Source organism: Monodelphis domestica, chromosome 1 (assembly GCF_027887165.1).
Source record: "Monodelphis domestica isolate mMonDom1 chromosome 1, mMonDom1.pri, whole genome shotgun sequence".
Lineage (NCBI taxonomy): Eukaryota > Metazoa > Chordata > Mammalia > Didelphimorphia > Didelphidae > Monodelphis > Monodelphis domestica.
Genome location: NC_077227.1, coordinates 314,424,631 through 314,441,790, shown reverse-complemented (window position 1 = coordinate 314,441,790; position 17,160 = coordinate 314,424,631). Strand labels below are relative to the sequence as shown.

Genomic DNA, 17,160 nt, shown 5'->3' with positions numbered 1-17,160 from the left:
TACCTCCTCATTTTCCTCCTGGTTTTCCCAACTTCCTTCAAGTCCATGCTAAAATCTCACCTTTAGGAAACTTTTCCTGATCCTCCTTAGTTGTACTACCTTCTTTCTGTTGGTTGTTTCTAATTTGCCCTTCATATATCTTTTTTTGTTCACTGTTGTTTGCAAGTTGTCTCTCCCAATGGACAGTGAGCCCACCTTGAGAGCAGGGTGGTGTTTTTGTCTTTCTTTATATCCTCAGTGCTAAGCACAACTCCTGGCACATACTAGTGTCGTGGGGTGCAGATGTGTACCCCTGGGGTTCAGGAAGGATACCCTTTGCAAGAATGCAAGACTCCAAACTTAACTTAGTAATGTTGCATTTTTGGCAAGCAAGACAGCACAAAGTGCCTCAGTTCTGGGGTTTTGATATTCAATGAAGACTTGACTCTGGGCAAGGGGTTGGGGAGTTTTCCCTGAAGGCATGTGGGTGGTTCTCATGATTTGGATCAATGGTTCAAAGGAGGATAATCCTCTCAGGGTCAGATGTTTTGGGTTGGGAGTCAGAGGTTGTAAGGGAGCAAAGGAATTTCCTTAATAATAGTTTGTCTGAGTTTCTGGGGGTACAATGCCCATGACACTAGGTGCTTAATAAATGTTTATTAACCGAGTTTCCATCTCAAAGCCAGAGATCCCCTGGTTTCAAGTCTCTTTACCATTATGGCTGCCTTCCTTATAATGGTTGCATTAGTGTTGCAACTCAGGTGTGATGTCAGAGGTAGTCTAAGCAGGGCATCATCCAATTCATTGACCTCAAATAGAAACTTGGACTGAATCTCTATAGTTCTGCAATGGTTTGTCTTAAAGTAGCTTTCTGCTTAGTTGGGTTTTTAGATACTCTTTCTAGACCATACCTAAAAAGTTCCAGCTGGGGGAGAAGGTGGAGGCAGGAGCTAGTATGGAAGTATATGTGGGCCAAGTTATTTGAAGATTCTTCAGCTCCATTGAGAAATTCAAAGACTTCTATGAAAATATGGAGCTGTTTGCACTTTGATCAAGGCCACAGGAAGAACATGAGTGATGAGACAAAGCATATGAGGCTGAGTTACCTTCTCAAGGTTTTCATTCGTATTTGTTGGGAATGGCAGTGTTGGAAATTCCTGTACAGGTACAAGTTGGACTAAATGTTTTTTTTTTTTGATATCTTCCAATTCTGAAATTCCACAATTTCTGTTACTACGCAGAAGGAAAGGTATATGTGAACCCAAAACGTCTCTCAGGCCCCAAGCAAGAGGCCTCTGATGTAAAGTGAAGGTTTGGGTCTGGGCAAGTCACTTCTCTCTGTGTCTCTGTGTCTTCATCTGTAAAAATGAGAGGCTTCCACTAGACAATCTTAAAACTCTCCTCCAGCTCTTAATCCTAGGAATTAAACCAGACCTCCAAGCCCCTCCCGACACAATTCCAGAAATACCAATTCCTGAAGGGAGATGACAGGTTTTCCCGCCCGCCTCTTCCCAAGCCCTGCCCCTCTCCTTCCCTCCCCAAATTTTGGGAACTACGAGTCCCGGCGTTCTTTGCAGCAGTCAAATTATTGGACCCAGGGTGGGCTCCAGGCTAAGCAGAGCCCGGGGCTCCGACTGGGGGAGAAGGCGGAGGCCGGACCCACAGTTAAGACAAGCTTCCCTCGGGGCTGGGGCGGGCAGCGACGGCGGGAGGCGGCTCCGCAGCCTCTTCTGCCCTCCGAGGGGAGTTTCCAGGAAGTGGCCATATTGGATCCATTCAGCCGCAGCGACCCAAGTGGAGAAGGAGCCACGGAGCCGGCTCCGATCCCCCGGTTCCAGTCTCCCCTCCGCCCTCGAGCCAGTCCATGGCGGCTCCCGACCTGGAGCGCCGCTCGGTGAGGGGCTAGTGGGAGGCGCGCGCGGCTGCGGGGGAGAGGGTCGGGCGGTGGAGGGCGCCGGCAAAGTTTGAGCGCAGGGAGGGAGCGCGGCGGGGCCAGGCTGACTGTCCACTACGTGGGGCGCGGGGCGCGGGGCTCGGCGCGGGCGGCACCTAGGCTGGCTCCCAAGTCTCCTCTGCCCCCGGTGCAGCTGGTCAATCTGATGCCAGCTCTCCTTGCGCGGGAGCGGGCGCGAGCGCGTTGCGGGGCAGCTGCGGGGCGGGGCGAGGCCCTGGGGCGCTGCTGGACAGGCTGCACACTCTGCTTGTGGCGTGGGGGTCCGTGGGAAGGGGCTCTGAAATAAAACGTTACGATAAGTGGAAAGATCTCCCTGAACCTGGTAGTCAATGACTGGCAGGGACTCCAGACCCCCTCAGCTGCTCCTCTTCCACCGGCCCATGTGATGAGGCACCCCATGTTTGTGTCACTGTGTGTGGGAAGCATAAACCATATGATCAAGGCCTCTGTGGTCCAAGGTGCTCCCTGCAAAAAGCAGATTAATTCAGAGCAGCAGAAAACACCCCTGAAATAAGGGCTCCTGTGGACCTGGCCCTGCATGTCTCCTGAGAAGGGATAAGGCGTGGAATCTATCTGTGGGATCTACAGATGGGTGTGGATAAATAGAGATGTCGCGAATGACTTGTGAGCCCTCTGTTTTTTTATGTCTGTGTCAATTTCTCCTAGTAAGGTTGATTCCAAATTCAGAATGAATGTTTGGTCCACATTCAGGGTTGCAGCTTTGAACTGGCAGTTTGTCTATTGGACTGTCTGTCTCAGCAGGTAACCGTGTAAAGGTTTTTTATAATTCACCCAGAGTTGGATTTATGCCAATGCCTTGTTAGGAATTTCCCATGTTGTCTGTGAAGTGTGTCTAGGTATGACACTGCATGTCTGTGACAGTGACAGCCCAGATGGGGCTGACTCAGAGAAGTCTTTCATTCACCCAAGACTTTGTCAAATCATATAGAAGGTAGACCCCTGGTCTTCAAGGGTCACTTCTGATTTAACCATAAGACTAAAGGGTAATCCAGAGTTAAGAGTGATAGATTTACTGCTTTTTTTGTAGTATGAATGCCAATGGATACTTTTATATGTGATTAATCTTCCTAAAAGGTGTTAACTGAAGATGGATTATGACCAGAGTTCCCACTAACCTGATCTTTGCAAATGTATTCAGGGGTTACAGAAGCATTATACATATGGTTAATGATGGGTATGAAAATTGCCCCTTTGTATGTAAAAGACCCCCCTCCCCACCCCTAAACATTTTCTATTGGATTGTGCTCATCCTCTAGTCTAGTCCAGAGACACTCCCTCCCATCCCAGTAAGTGAGGTCATTAGCATCCTCATAATGAAAACTAATGAGATAACACTTTACAGGTTGTGACTTGGCAAAAGTGATCTCAAAGTACTTTTCTAGGGTTTAGAATCATTGAATTTTAGAGCTGGATACTATCTTTGATGTAGTCTAGTCTAGCCTCTAACCTCCCCCCTTCCATTTTACAGTGGAAGAAGCTGAGACCTGGATGATTGAAGTGACTTGGCCAATGTCACACAGCTAGTAAGTGAAGGTCCCCAGACTAGGATGTAGGCTTCCTTGTTGCCCAGTTTATTACCATGATGGTGCCATTTGTACTCCTAATTATTGGAGAGTACTGAGACCTAGAGAAGGGGAATGATCCATTCAAGGTCATATAACAAAGAGCCGTGACCCAAATCTGAGTTACCTGTTTCCTATTATCCTGCCTTATGAAATGGGCCCCTTTTAAAATGAGCTTGGTGGGAAGCAGATACCTGCCTGCCTTGGGCCATCTGACAGTGATGGACAGAGCCAGACCTGAGAAATGGACATCTTACCCCAGCCTCCTTTGACATATCTTGGAAAAAGGACTTCACCCTCCTCTGACTGCCCCTTATCTTCCCCAGGCCACTTAAAAAGGGCTGGTTGTGATTCAGTGCTTCAAGGTTATGTGATTTTGTTGAGTATAAATCATAGCCTCTCTATGATTTGGTAGAGGGCTGCTGTGGCTCCAAATGCATCACTTTGCAGCTGACATGATGGTGAGCTTCTCTGAACTTAGTTGTGCTTTTTCTCTCTTTGGGTAGGGCATTGCTGGGCCAGTATTGCAGCTTGCTCTAGGACCTTTCAAAACTTGGGTAGTCTTATAGAATCCAGGGGTCCCTTCATATCATAATGAGGCATTGGAAGAGGACTTTGATGGAAGTTAAATGTCTGTTTTAAAAATTCTTTGAACTGCATTTATGAGTAGCCCGAATCCCAGAAAGTATGCTATTATTTATTGCCATATCTTTTAAATGACAGCCTGGTAACTTTAGGACCTACCTTCTAGATCAGCTTTGTGATTAACTCTACAGATGGGCAGGAAACCCTGCTTGGCTGGCTGGACTGGATACTGCCCTTGGGGCTGGGAGGTATTTGTTATAGAAGATGTGGCAATTTAGGTCTTGCTAGGCAGTTCTTTGCCATAGTTCAGTGATGGATTTGGGTTGATGGCTCCTTAGAACCTCAGAATCAGGTGTTTCTTGTTCTGAGAAGTGGAAGAGGTAGAGTTGGCTTCTGCTTATCCCTGCCTCAGTCCAGACTCATCTCTTCTAGTTCTCAGAAGTCAATATGAGATCTTTTTTGGCTTTTTTCTTTAGGATCTAGTACTGTGCTGTTTACACCATGTGACTTTATGACATATCATACCAGCATGTACTTTATGAGATAGGTCTTTCAGAACCTGTGGGACTTTTGCCTATCTCACAAAACCTGTCTGTGATGATGAGCTGGGCAAGAGGGCAAATGAGTTGGGCAACTGTGAAAGCTCAGAGATCGGAAACTGTTTTGGCATGACTTCCTCTTGCCTGGCATCTCTCCTAGCCAGCCTCCCCCCAACCACCCCCCATCCTCATCATCTCTGCTTTATCCCCAATACCATCTGCCACTTCCGTTGTCGCCCTGGTAATCCTAACACTTTCCCAAGCACCAGTGTTTTCTTGGAGTTCCTGTTCCCACTCAGAAGCCTGTGAGTGGGAGGAAAAGAAAAGGAGAAGGGATGGAAAGAGGTGGGAACTGTTCTCCACCTTCACCAAAGAGGACCCATAATTCTATCTATCATATTCCCCCTTTTCTCTGTCTATCAGTGTCTCACTGTCTATCTACCCTCTCCTGTGTTTTTCCCTTGGTTGTCCAAATTCCTTTATCCATGATGACAAATTGCCCTTTGATATTTGGGGCAGAGCATGTCAATTTTCCCTCTCTTCCTACCAAAAACCAAAAAGAAAATCTATCACTTAAAAAAAAAGCAGCAACAAAAACTAAAACCTTGATCTTTTAGGTGTCAGTTTTACGTACTCACTCTAACCTGAGTAGTCACTATACCCTAGTTTCTCTAGTTGTTAAGTGGATATAACTTCTACTCTTCCTATCTCACAGGCCTAAAATGAGGATCAGAAGTGGCATTCAGATGTGAGGGATCATTGCTATTAAGAGAGGACTGTAGTGCTTTAGAGGGTGAGCTCCATGAAAAACAAAGACTTTTCTATTCTGTCTTACCTCACCTGGAGTATATTCCCCATGCACATTCCCTCAAAAGCAATAATAGTTGGGATTGGTTATAAATGGGCATAGAATTAATCTGAGCAGCTAGGTCCCACACTTTTCCCACAGGGAATAAAGTGTGGGACCTGAAGTCAGGAAGACTTGAGTTCAAGTCCTGTCTTTGTGCCCTTAGGTAATTAACCAGTTAACTTCTCTGCCTCAGATTCCTCATCTGTAAAATGGGGATAATAATATAACTAAAATAATAATATGTTATTAAATATAAATATCAACAATTTTATATTTATATATAATATAGAAATTTAAATACACATAACTAATATAATAATGGTTGTTTTGAGGATCAAATGAATTAACATCTATAGAGCAATTTAGAAACCTTAAAGTATTATATAGGGCAGCTAGGTAGTACAATGGATAGAGTACTGGGCTTGGAATCAGGTTGAAGACTCATATTTAGGAGTTCAAATCCTAAATGTCTCTGGGTAAATAATTTAACTTTGTTTGCCACAGTTAGCTATTCTTCTTCTTATTAGTCAACAAGCAGCCTTGTTAGGGGATGTGAATATATATATATATATCATGCCATATATATCAGAGATATAGAGGAACCCAGATTTTGAGTCAGCATAAGGGCCCTTAGAAATGATCTAGTCCAGGGAAACCAAGTGACTTGGTAGCTAGAGATAGAGACCAGAGGTCTTGGGTTCAAATATGACCTCAGATTCTTCCTAGCTATGTGACCTTGAGCAAGTCACAACCCCCCCCCCCACCCCTATTGCCTAGCCCTTGCCCTTTCTTAGTATTGATTATAAGATGGTAGGTAAAGAGTTTTTTTGGGGGGAGGGGGCGGAGAGAGAAATGATCTAGTCCAAAGACCAGAGAGGGCCAGAGGGAAGGACAGAGGAGATCAAGATTTGTGACTCCAAATCTAATGCTTTTTCCACTACACATTGCTTCCTGGCCTGGGTCTTAAAGATTAGATAATTTGAAAGGAACAAAGAAGGTATTTTGGTCAGGGAAAGATATGACTGATGAGAGTGGCAGGAATATGTGACTGATAAGAGAGGCAAGAATGAGCATGGCATGTTCAAATAGAGACACTTTCCTTGCTAGAGTGAGCAAATGACCTACACAAGAGTGTGAGACTGGCTAAAGAAATTATGGCCTGGAGTGTAAGGTAGAGGAGTATTTGTACCAAATGTGTTAGCCAAGAGAGCCATTAAATTTTTTTTTAATTGATAAAATGACAAGGAAATAGTTGTTAACTAAATAACTACTCTTCTTACAGCAAACATAGAATAAATCGAGAGAGATTAGAAACAAAGACACTGTTAGGCTTTTGGGTAATCTAGGTTTAAAATGGTCAGGGCCCACCTGCCTACCATAGTGAGAGGAAAGGGGGAATGGAAATTGAGGAATAGATGGGAAGATTAATAGATCTGGTCAAACTGGATATAGGAGCAATGGTGGACAGGAAGGAGTCAGAGTTGAAGATCTGAGCCTGGGATCTCTGAACCAGGAGGCTAAGTGTGTGTATAAGCTGTAACTAAAACAAGCCCATGTCCTATCAGTTAGAATAAGGAACAGCTACATAACTAACAGACTAAAGGGTTTAAGGGTTGCCCTATCTTTAAAACGCCTTGAGCATTCCCAGCCTCTCTGCTCCTTTGTTGCCCCCTGGGTTCCCTTGGGTCCTTTCCCTAAGGCACATGATTAGGCCAGCCAGAGGAATATAAACAAATAGTTGGAGTTATTAATGGAAATTTAGGCATCTGAAGTGCCCTGTTCTATAGTCCCAAGGCTGAAATGACTGAATATTCTTCAAGGTTCCCATGGAACTTTTAGTTTTAAGTCCCTCAGCTCCCACTGTTTTCTTGAGAACCATCTGGGTTCTCTGGCCTTTTGGGGTGAGAAGGGGATCTGCTGTACCAGGTACCACTGCTGGGGAAGAAGTCCAGAGGCCTTGGCATGTAGAACTGCTCTGTGGAAAGAAAGCTTGCTGATTCATGTTTATTGGGTTGGTATGACAGAAAGCAGAGATGTCAGAGGCTATAGACCTGCCATTTTGAAACCTATAGATCCCCTCCCTGACAATAATGGAGAGGGAAACCATGAATATAAGAGTCCCTAATAGTGCAGGCAAGTATTGTTTATGACTAGCTACAATTCTGGCATTCTATGTAATGGTCACTTAGTAAAGCATTTCACATTTTAGTCCCTCAGAATAGACTGTATGTCCAGGTTCTAAGAACTATCATGTTGGTTCTTTCACACTAGGATTCCAACCCCCCCTCATCAAGCCCATATTATCATCCTGAACCCATTTTTATGATGATTCCCCATTAGGCTCAATCCTTTCTGTACCAATCCAGATCACTACAGGTGCCTCACCATGTTCAGTTTTGTCAGACCCAGGTTCTGGGCAGAAATCCAGAGCTGAGTGGGGAAAGAGACATTTGGGAATGTGAGAATGGGGCTTATGTTGGAGCATGCTTAAGACCCTCACTGCCTGTCTGATGGTACTGTTGCTTAGCTGAGAGTCATGAAAGCCCCTGAGGTCTGAGAGTGCTAGGTGGTCAAGTGGAGTAGACCCATATCACTTTGAGACTGCTGTACTCTCACCCTGATCTTCTAGTTAGTATGGCACATTGAGATAATAGCATCTCACCCCTTCGTCATCATATCATGAGTTTTCCTGACTTCTTACTATGCCCCTGACCTGGAGGACAATTGCTGCAAAGCGTCAGCCCTTGTTCAGAGAGATCCTGGAGGGAATCAGAAAACTCAGGGGATCAGTAAATTTATTTATGTGTGCTTGCTTGCCAAGGATCTTGGTGAGAGGAGGAGAAGATGGGAAAGAACTGGGGGAGGACCCTGCCCTGCTGGTCTTTTTCTAGGGTTGAAGAAGAAGCTCTGCCCTATGTCCTGGTATTAGGGAATGAAGGAAACCTTGCTTCAGTTAGGGCAGGGGCACCTTGAGCTTGATATACCCACATTTTCTTTTGTACCACTATATAAATTCAGTACTAAGACCCTTCACTGGGGGCTATCGATAGACCTATTTTGTCCGATAAAAGAATTCAGGTTGCCATAGCTGGCAAATTGGACATGAGTAATGGAGAACCAGACAAGTAGTGACACTTGTTTCCTTCCTGTGGTGACACCTGAACTGTGGCCTGTGGCTTTGAGGTGTTTGTGGCAGTCCACCCTTCTGTTGGGTTGTGAGAATACCAAAATAGTTTTCTGATCCCATAGGACTAAGCTTCCTCCTCATCTTCCCAACTCTAGGCTGGGCCACTTATTCACAGACCTTGAAACCTCAAACTTACAGTAGCTCTTGCATGATTCTATTTGTAACCGACACTTTGGTTAGGCAAAGATTGTGAGAGTCCAAAAGAGAAACCCCAAGGGGAGGAGGGGGAAGCAGGGGACCACCTTCACTTCATTTTCTAGCTCGAAGTGAGGCAGGCAGTATAATTGTTGTTAATAGCATCCTGCCACACAGCCTTGTACTAGGAGGTATTTTATCAATGGTAAGTGAATTTAATTTGTTGAACTACTTTCATAGCAGCCCTATTTGTCACTTTGGGTAGATCTTGAATGGGGAGATCTTGATTCCTTATTGTCTAATGGAGGAACTGGAGGCTGGCCAGCAGTTCATAGGAAAAAGATTGGGGCCTTTAGTGGATTGCAAGTTTGGATCAGTGGGGTTGTGTTGGCAGTCAGAAAAGTCAAGGCTTTGGCTGCATTGAGAAACAGGAGGGTGTTCAGAACAAGGGAGATGACTGTCTTGTCATCCCCTACTCTGGTCAGACTGTATTTGGAATATTGTGTGCAGTTTGGGGTGCCACATTTTGGGAAGGAAATTAATGAATTGGAAATCATCCATGAGAGGGCTGTAGTGATCGTGAGGGATCTGAAGACCTTGCCATTTGTGGATTCAGTGATGGATCTGGGGGAATAGAGAAGGATGGATGTGAGAAGTTTTAGGGGAGGCCCTGATGCAAGGGCTGCCATGTAGAAGAATCGTTGAACTTTCTGCTCGGGCTTTAAGGATCGAATTAGAAGCAAGGATGAAAGTTGTACAGATGAAAGATTTAGATTCAGAGTAATAAAAAACTTAATAGTTAGAGCTGTATCAAAGCAGAAGGGGCTTCCTAGGGTGGTAAAGAGTTCCTCTAACTAGAGGTCATTCAGCAGAGGTTAGAGAACCTTAGAATAAGAGGGTATCTCAGAAACTAACACATACCTAAAAAGAATACCCTCTGTAATTGTCCTCTAAGTAGGGACATAGAACTATGGGTGTGGGATCAACTTTAAATGTCTTTTTATTTTCATTCATTTATTTATTTAAACCCTTACCTTCTTGTCTTGGAGTCAATACTGTGTATTGGTTCCAAGGCATAAGAGTGGCAAGGGCTAGGCAATGGGGGTCAAGTGACTTGCCCAGGGTCACACAGCTGGAAAGTGTCTGAGGCCAGATTTGAACCTAGGACCTCCTGTCTTTAGGCCTGGCTCTCAGTCCACTGAGCCAGAGCTCAGTATTGATTCCAAGATGGAAGGTAAGGGTTTTTAAAAAATTAAATTAAAAAGGAGGCAATGTGAGGGGCAGCAAAGTAGGAGAGTGGATAGAGTGCCAGGCCTGGAGTTAAGAGGACCTGGGTTCAAAAGTGACCTTAAGTACTTCCTAGCTGTGTAACTCTGGGCAAGCTACTTAACCTCCAATTGCTGAGCCCTGACTGTTCTTCTATCTTAGAATGGATACTTAGCATCCATTCTAAGTACTTAGTATCTATCTAAGATAAAAAAATAAGCTTTTTTTTTTTTAAAGGAGGCAGTGTGAAAATAGTGAATAGAGACTGGATTTGAAGTTAGGTAGAAATAGGGATAAATCCTACTGTTGTCTCTTATGTGACCCTCAATTAACCTTCAGTTTCCTCATCTGTAAAATGGAGAAAATAATGCCTATAACAATTTTAACACAAGGTCAATTTTTTAACTGAAAATTAATAAAATGCAAACTATGAGTAATTAGGAAACAGAGGTAGCATACAATGGGATAATTTATTTGTCCCTAGATGAGGGTAAGGAAGACCAGGGAGCATGTCAAAGCTAGTTTGGCTCTTGTTACTCGGGGACTTTTTATGACCTTGAAGGGTGTTAGTCTAGTTTGATGTCCTTTGGGAAGATGGTAGCACTAATTATCTAGTCTTTGACTCCCATGGACACTATAGATGGTGGCAAGTCTTATTAGAGCCTTATAGTCTCATAGTTGTCCAGGAGCCTCTTTACTCTCATGGTGGCTCCAACTTTGTTGTATAACTCCAGATTTAATTTCTCTAATGACTTATCCTGGCTTAGAAAATGTGGGATTAGAGCCCAGGCAGTCTGGGAAAACACTTGGAATTCTTCCCAGAGCCCAGGGAGAGTTCCATTTCAGTCTGTAAGTTTGCTGGCTAGAGGTTCTCCTACTGAGGTCAGGGCTGTGTGGAATGAGGGACACAGCTAGGGAATAGTGATTGAAAAATGAATAAGGCTATCCAAGGATTGAGAGAAACCTTTGGATTCTGGCAGCATAAGGGTTAAGAGAAATAATTGGAAACTTGGGATTCATTTTTGAAATTGCTTTTGAGTTGCTGTACTAGTCAATGAATCTCTCTAGCCCTCATTTCCTCTTAACTTGTATCAGGCTAGCAAAGCTACATCTGTTAGAGAAAAGAATATAGGACACTGTGGTTGCTACTTGTTTGCTCTTCAACAGACTCAGTAAACCTCTATTCAGTGTCTACTCTATACTAGGCATGGTAATACAAGAGCAAAAAAAAAAAACAGAATAGGCCTTATCCTCAAAGAGCTTACACTTGGCTCTGGGGGGGCAAGTGTGTTCAGATATAAAGCATGGATACAACTAGATAAATAAAAGGAATAGTCAATAGAATTTCATGAAGAGACTGCTACTAACTGGTGTTTTCATGAATTGAAGGGGTTACTCAGATGATGGGACAATGTATCCATCACTCTGACCAGCCTTTGGGGGCTTTCAGAGAACTGATACTCTGGCCAAGAGGTTGAGTGCATAATTGAATATCTGATAGGTCTCTAGCTACATAATCTATGGAATGCAAAAGAAATATGTGATGAGAGAGGTGGCTTCTGTATACTTTGTAAGGGCCAATTTGAGGTAGGAACTTTAATCATATTCAATGAGTGATTCTTTCCATCCCTGTCCTTACTTTGAACCAAGGAAGAAGAAATATCTAAATCAATCAATATTTATTAAGCACTTTCCATGTGCCAGTCACTGTGCTAAGAAGACTGTCTCTGTGACCTCAAGGAATTTGCAACCTAATGCCTTAATTCCATTTCCTTTTAAGATTATTTCTGTTTCTCCTATATGTAGTTTATTTTGTATGTATTTATATGTTGTCCCCCCTATTAGGTATGAATTTTTAACCATAGCTGAGACATGAAAAACTCACCATGCAATCAGGAGACATCCTTATTGGCTGAGAGTGAGTTAGGTGTTGTGGAATGGAATAGAATTTATTAGTCTAAAACACCCAGCTGGGCAATGCCATATTTTCTGGGAAGTGCTCTGGGATCATGAGGTTGCCAGTCAGCTGTTGGAAGCTCTAGACCTGGAGAGGGGAATAGCTTAAACTAGGTCTGGTGCCTTAAATCAAGATTAGCTTAGAAAGCTTTGGAACTATCATTCTGGGACTTGGTAGTTTTACATATACTTTTTTTTTTTAAACCCTTAGAATTCATACTGAGTATTGCTTCCAAGGCATACGAGCAGTAAATGCTAGGCAATTGGGATTGGGATTAAGAGGCTTGCCCAGGGTCACACAAAGAAGTGTCTCATGCCACATTTGAATCCAGCACCTCCCATCTTCAGGTCTTGCTCTCTATCCACTGAGCCACCTGGCTGCCCCTTACATATACTTCTAGTTACCTAATCTGAGTGCATATGTCTAAATGTGTATGTTATAAATTGTATGTATATTATAGATTATGGATTTAGAGGGTTGGGAAAGAGTTTTTGAGACCAGTCCAACCCCTTTGTTTTACAGATGAGGCCCCAAAAGGTTAAATGATTTGTCAAGGGTCATTTAGTAGGGATTTTGTCCTTATAAATGAATCCTGTAAAACCCATTTTTGTAGTCAGTCTTAAGTGTATAGCTATCAGTGATATAAAAGACAGAACAAAACATGTATCAGACTAGGACATTACAATATAGTTGCAGCAACAGAAGAGAGAAAAGTAATTAGAATTTGGGTAAACTCAGGGAGACAAGTAGCCTTAGGAACCAGGGAATCCCAGGAAGTAGGATAGCTTGAATTGAGGGGTCAAGGAAGCTGCATCCCCAGAGTTATAATAACTTTTTCTCTCTTCTGCTCCTGCACATGTATAGTTATAGGGGCCAGGGGAAGGGAAAACCTTTGCTGTAGACAACTACAGCATCAGCTCTACAAGATTATCTAGAATCCCTGGGAAGTCAGTTTGCATTGCAAGGCCTTTGTCATATACTTCACAAGAGCTATTGGTCTTTTTGGTGGTTGTTTCTTATGAGAAGATCTGTTGGCCCCAGCATTAGAGAATAATGCTAAGGATCTGGCCCTTGACCATAGAGCATCCTTAAGTATCCTTAAGCTAAACCTGGATTGAATATTCCCGTGTGTTCTTAGTCCTACTTGAGGCATGCATAACTAAATATTACTGCTTTGTTATGGTTAAGTTATCCCCACCTGGATATAGTAGCCCCTTGCCAGCCTATTACTGTGTTGTCTGTAAAGGCCAGTTCCAGCTAAGCCATGTATAGAATTGGGCCATGCCAAGGGTAGGATTTTGGGGCTCTAAGGATGCTATTTGTGAACTCAGGGTCTGTCAGTGAGAATTCATATGGACAAGAACCTCTATCTTCATTCTCAGTTATTGGGAGATGAGGAGGAGTGAAGGGAGCTTGGAGGCGGGGAGTAATGAGGGGAGCTGAGAAGGGCAGTGAGGAATCTCTCAGCACAGCTGGCTTCTTGGTTTTGGCTGAGCTACAGGACGTTAGATCATGTCCCGATTGTGTCACCCTTGGAAGGAGGAGGACGAACAAACATAGCAGCCATCTGTGCAAACATAACACATCTTTAATTCTGGGCATTTTTAGATTCTCTATTTAAAAGGGGGGGAAAGCTACAGATTCAGTCCTCTTTGTGATCCAGTGAAGGCTTTTTTGAGGGGGAAATTTTGTGATTTGAGTTGTTCATTTAGAGGATTAGTTTTAATATAGGTAGAGTGGGAGTAAGCAGATTCTAGAGGCAGAGAGGATAGGGAGAAGGACATTGCAGTTACTCAGTTGGGAGTCACAGAGACTTGGATTTCATGGTGGCTTTAGAGATGGAAAGGAAGAAGGGATTCCTTTGAGAATGGTGATATCATTAACAGACATATAGATAAGAGGACTATTTCTTTGCTAGAGAGTATTGGATTTTTTTCATATTTTTACTTTTTTTTAACCAATTACATGTCATAACAAATTTCTACACAAGTTTTCCCAAGTTATATGATTGAACTTATCTTTCCTCCCTCCCTTTCCCTTCCCTTCCCTCTCCTGGTGCTGGCAGGTGATTTGATCTGGGTTATATATTTATTACATTACAAAACATTTCCATATTCATTTTTGTGAGTAATCTTATAAAACAAAAACCTCAAACACATAAACCCAAATAGACATTTCAAAAATCATGTTTTCATATGCATTCTGACTCCAACAATTCTTCCTCTGGAGTTAGATAGCATTCTTTGTCATATGTTCCTTAGGATTATCCTAGATTTTGCTGTGAGCAGCTAAGTCTATCACAGTTGATCACTCAACAATATTGCTGTTACTGTATACAATGTTTTCCTGGTTCTGTATCAGTTCATGTAGGTCTTCCCAGCTCTTTCTGAAATCATCTTGTTCATCATTTCTTACAGCACAATAGTATTCCATCACCATCATATACCATAATTTGTTCAGCTATTCCCCAATTGATGGACTTCCTTTTAATTTCCAGTTCTTTTGCCACCACAAAAAGAGCAACTATAAATATTTTTGGTCCTTTCTCACTTTTTTAAATTGCTCTGGGATCTGGAATCTAGTAGTGGTGTTACTGGATTAAAAGGTATGCACAGTTATATAGACCTTTGCTCATACTTCCAAATTGCCCTCCAGAATGGTTAGATCAGTTCACAGTTCCACCAGTAATACATTAGTGTCTCTTTTTAAAAAACCCTTACCTTCCATCTTAGAATCAAGACTGTAGTTGGTTCTAAGGCAGAAGAGTGGTAAGGATTAGGTAATGGGGGGCCAAGTGACTTGCCCAGGATCACATAGCTAGGAAGTGTCTGAGACCAGATTTGAACCCAACACCTCCTGTCTCTGGGCCTGGCTCTCAATCCACTGAGTCACTCAGGTGCCCCCTTAGTATCCCATTTTTGCCACATTCCCTCCAACATTTATCATTTTCCTTTACTGTTATATCGGCCAATCTGATAGGTATGAGGAAGTACCTCAGAGTCAGTATTGGACTTTGTCTTCAGACATGCTGAGTTTGAAATGATGAAACCCAGGAGTCAAAAGGCACAGAAGTTCGGCCATGCAAATAGTTGAGCTTTCTGAGAAAGTAAAGAAAGAGAAGAAGAAGGCAGGTGAGTCTTAAGGAATTCACATTTTTGAAGTTGGAGGAGGAAGAACAAATAACAAAGGATATAGTGAAGACTCAATAAATGAAAAGAGAGGAGGAGAACCAGAATGATGTTGATGAACAGGCCAACAGATAAATTTCAAGGAGGAAAGAGTGGTCAATAGTGCTAAATAATGTAGAAATAACAAGAAGGGCTGAGAAATTACCCATTAGGAAGTCACTGGTGATCTTTGAGTGAATACTTTCTTTTCTTTTTGTTTGTTTGTTTAAATCCTTACCTTCTGTCTTGGAATTAATATCAACAAGTCATTAGAGTGGTAAGGGCTAGGCAATGGGGATTAAATGACTTGCCCAGGGTCACACAACTAGGAAGTATCTGAGGTTAGATTTGAACCCAGGACCTCCTGTCTCTAGGGTTGGCTCTCAATATGCTGAGCCACCTATCTGTCCTCTGAGCAAATACTTTTAGGAAAATGAGGGAAAGCAGAAGCCAGACTACAGAATATTGAGGAAAGAATGGAAAGTTTATAACTGGATGCTGTGGTGAAGCCCAAGAGAGGAGAGAAATAGAATTGTAACTAACAAGGGCAGCAGGGTGAGGACCCTTTCCCCCCTTCAGGCCTGTGTAAGTCTAATAGTATATCGTGTATAGCATAGAAATCCTAATGATTTTATGCTATGTGGTCCAGATTCTTTCTCTTCTATAATCCTGCCACTATTGTGGATTTGGTTGTTTCCTTTTTTTTTAAAACCCTTATCTTCCATCTTAGAGTCAAAACTGTGTATTGGCTCCAAGGCAGAAGAGTGGTAAGGGCTAGGCAATGGGGGTCAAGTGACTTGCCCAGGGTCACACAGATGGGAAGTGTCTGAGGCCAGATTTGAACCTAGGACCTCCCATCTCTAGGCCTGGCTCTCAATCCACTGAGCTACACAGCTGCCCCCGGTTATATCTTTTACTAAGCATACTTCTATTTCTTGTCTCCCTAGAAAACCTGTTCTGACATCCTAAGGTTGATGCTGTTGCCTAGAAACTCTAGTTCCTGGGGACATTTTCATTCTAGTTACAACCATCAATAGTTACTCTGTTTGCTCCCTCCCTAGAGCTAGAGGAAGTGTGGTAGGCTAATTTTCACTGACGATCTCTCTTCTGTTGTTAATACCATTCCCAATAAACTAATCTCTGAGGATGGGGAAAATGATGGGAGGGAAGGGAATTGGGATTAGAAGAGCTAGTGGTTTTGGATACAGATTCCCAGGGATGATATAGATTCCACTGGGCAGAGGAGTAGTTTGGGCCACTTTTGTTGACAGTCACAAAAATGTGGCCTTCCAAGCATGGTAACAATCTCTTATAGGGTTATATTTCCTTTTTTCCATTCCCAAACTCAAAACTTATTGAAGTTTTTTAATGCTACATCATGTGTCGAGCAAAGTGAAGGGCCAGGGTAAAATAAATGTAACTAGCATGCAGTGATGCATCTATCAGGCCATGGAGAGAGCAAACTTCTATCTAAACTGGAATTCAGCTCATTTAAGTTAAAGAATCTTCCCTGGCTTCAACCTCTTTCTCCCTTTTTCTTGTGTGCCCAATGGTATTTTTATAGTACTTTGTACGCCCTGGGACAAAATACAAATTCTGGTTCTCATTCTGTCCAAAACAGTGACCTCCAGGCTTCTGGATCTAGAAGGAGGAAATCTCAAAACAAGAACCTCGATTATATAGCCAGGATAGGGTCTTTTGTGACAAAGGAGGAACAGATTTTACTGTGATTTTTCTAGTCTCTCTTCACTTGTCATTCTTTCCTTGTCTTTGTGTTCAGTAATACCTAGCTCTGATTTCTCTCTCTTTTGGCAGAAAGAAGAGATGCGCATCCTCAATCTGGGAGGCCATGTGGGTTTTGACAGCCTCCCAGACCAGCTGGTCAGTAAGTCCGTATCTCAGGGCTTCAGCTTCAACATCCTTTGTGTGGGTAAGTTTGAGAAAACCTGGCAAGGGAA

The 17,160-nt window shown here is 42.9% G+C and overlaps 1 protein-coding gene across 9 annotated transcripts in view; it reads left to right on the top strand.

Moving 5' to 3' along the window:
• Nucleotides 1–17,160, top strand: part of SEPTIN8 (septin 8) — a 138,582-nt gene that overhangs the window by 99,705 nt on the left and 21,717 nt on the right. For 2 of the 9 annotated variants that reach the window (XM_056811155.1, XM_056811157.1), the window contains exon 4: nucleotides 17,018–17,132. In XM_056811155.1, the coding sequence (XP_056667133.1) occupies nucleotides 17,018–17,132 (115 nt within the window). Of the gene's footprint in view, nucleotides 1–1,444; nucleotides 1,874–2,205; nucleotides 2,558–3,426; nucleotides 3,478–3,556; nucleotides 3,978–4,674; nucleotides 4,986–15,014; nucleotides 15,167–17,017; nucleotides 17,133–17,160 lie in introns of those variants that run through there. The other 7 variants (XM_016427627.2, XM_016427623.2, XM_016427625.2 and 4 more) reach the window with 7 other exon arrangements.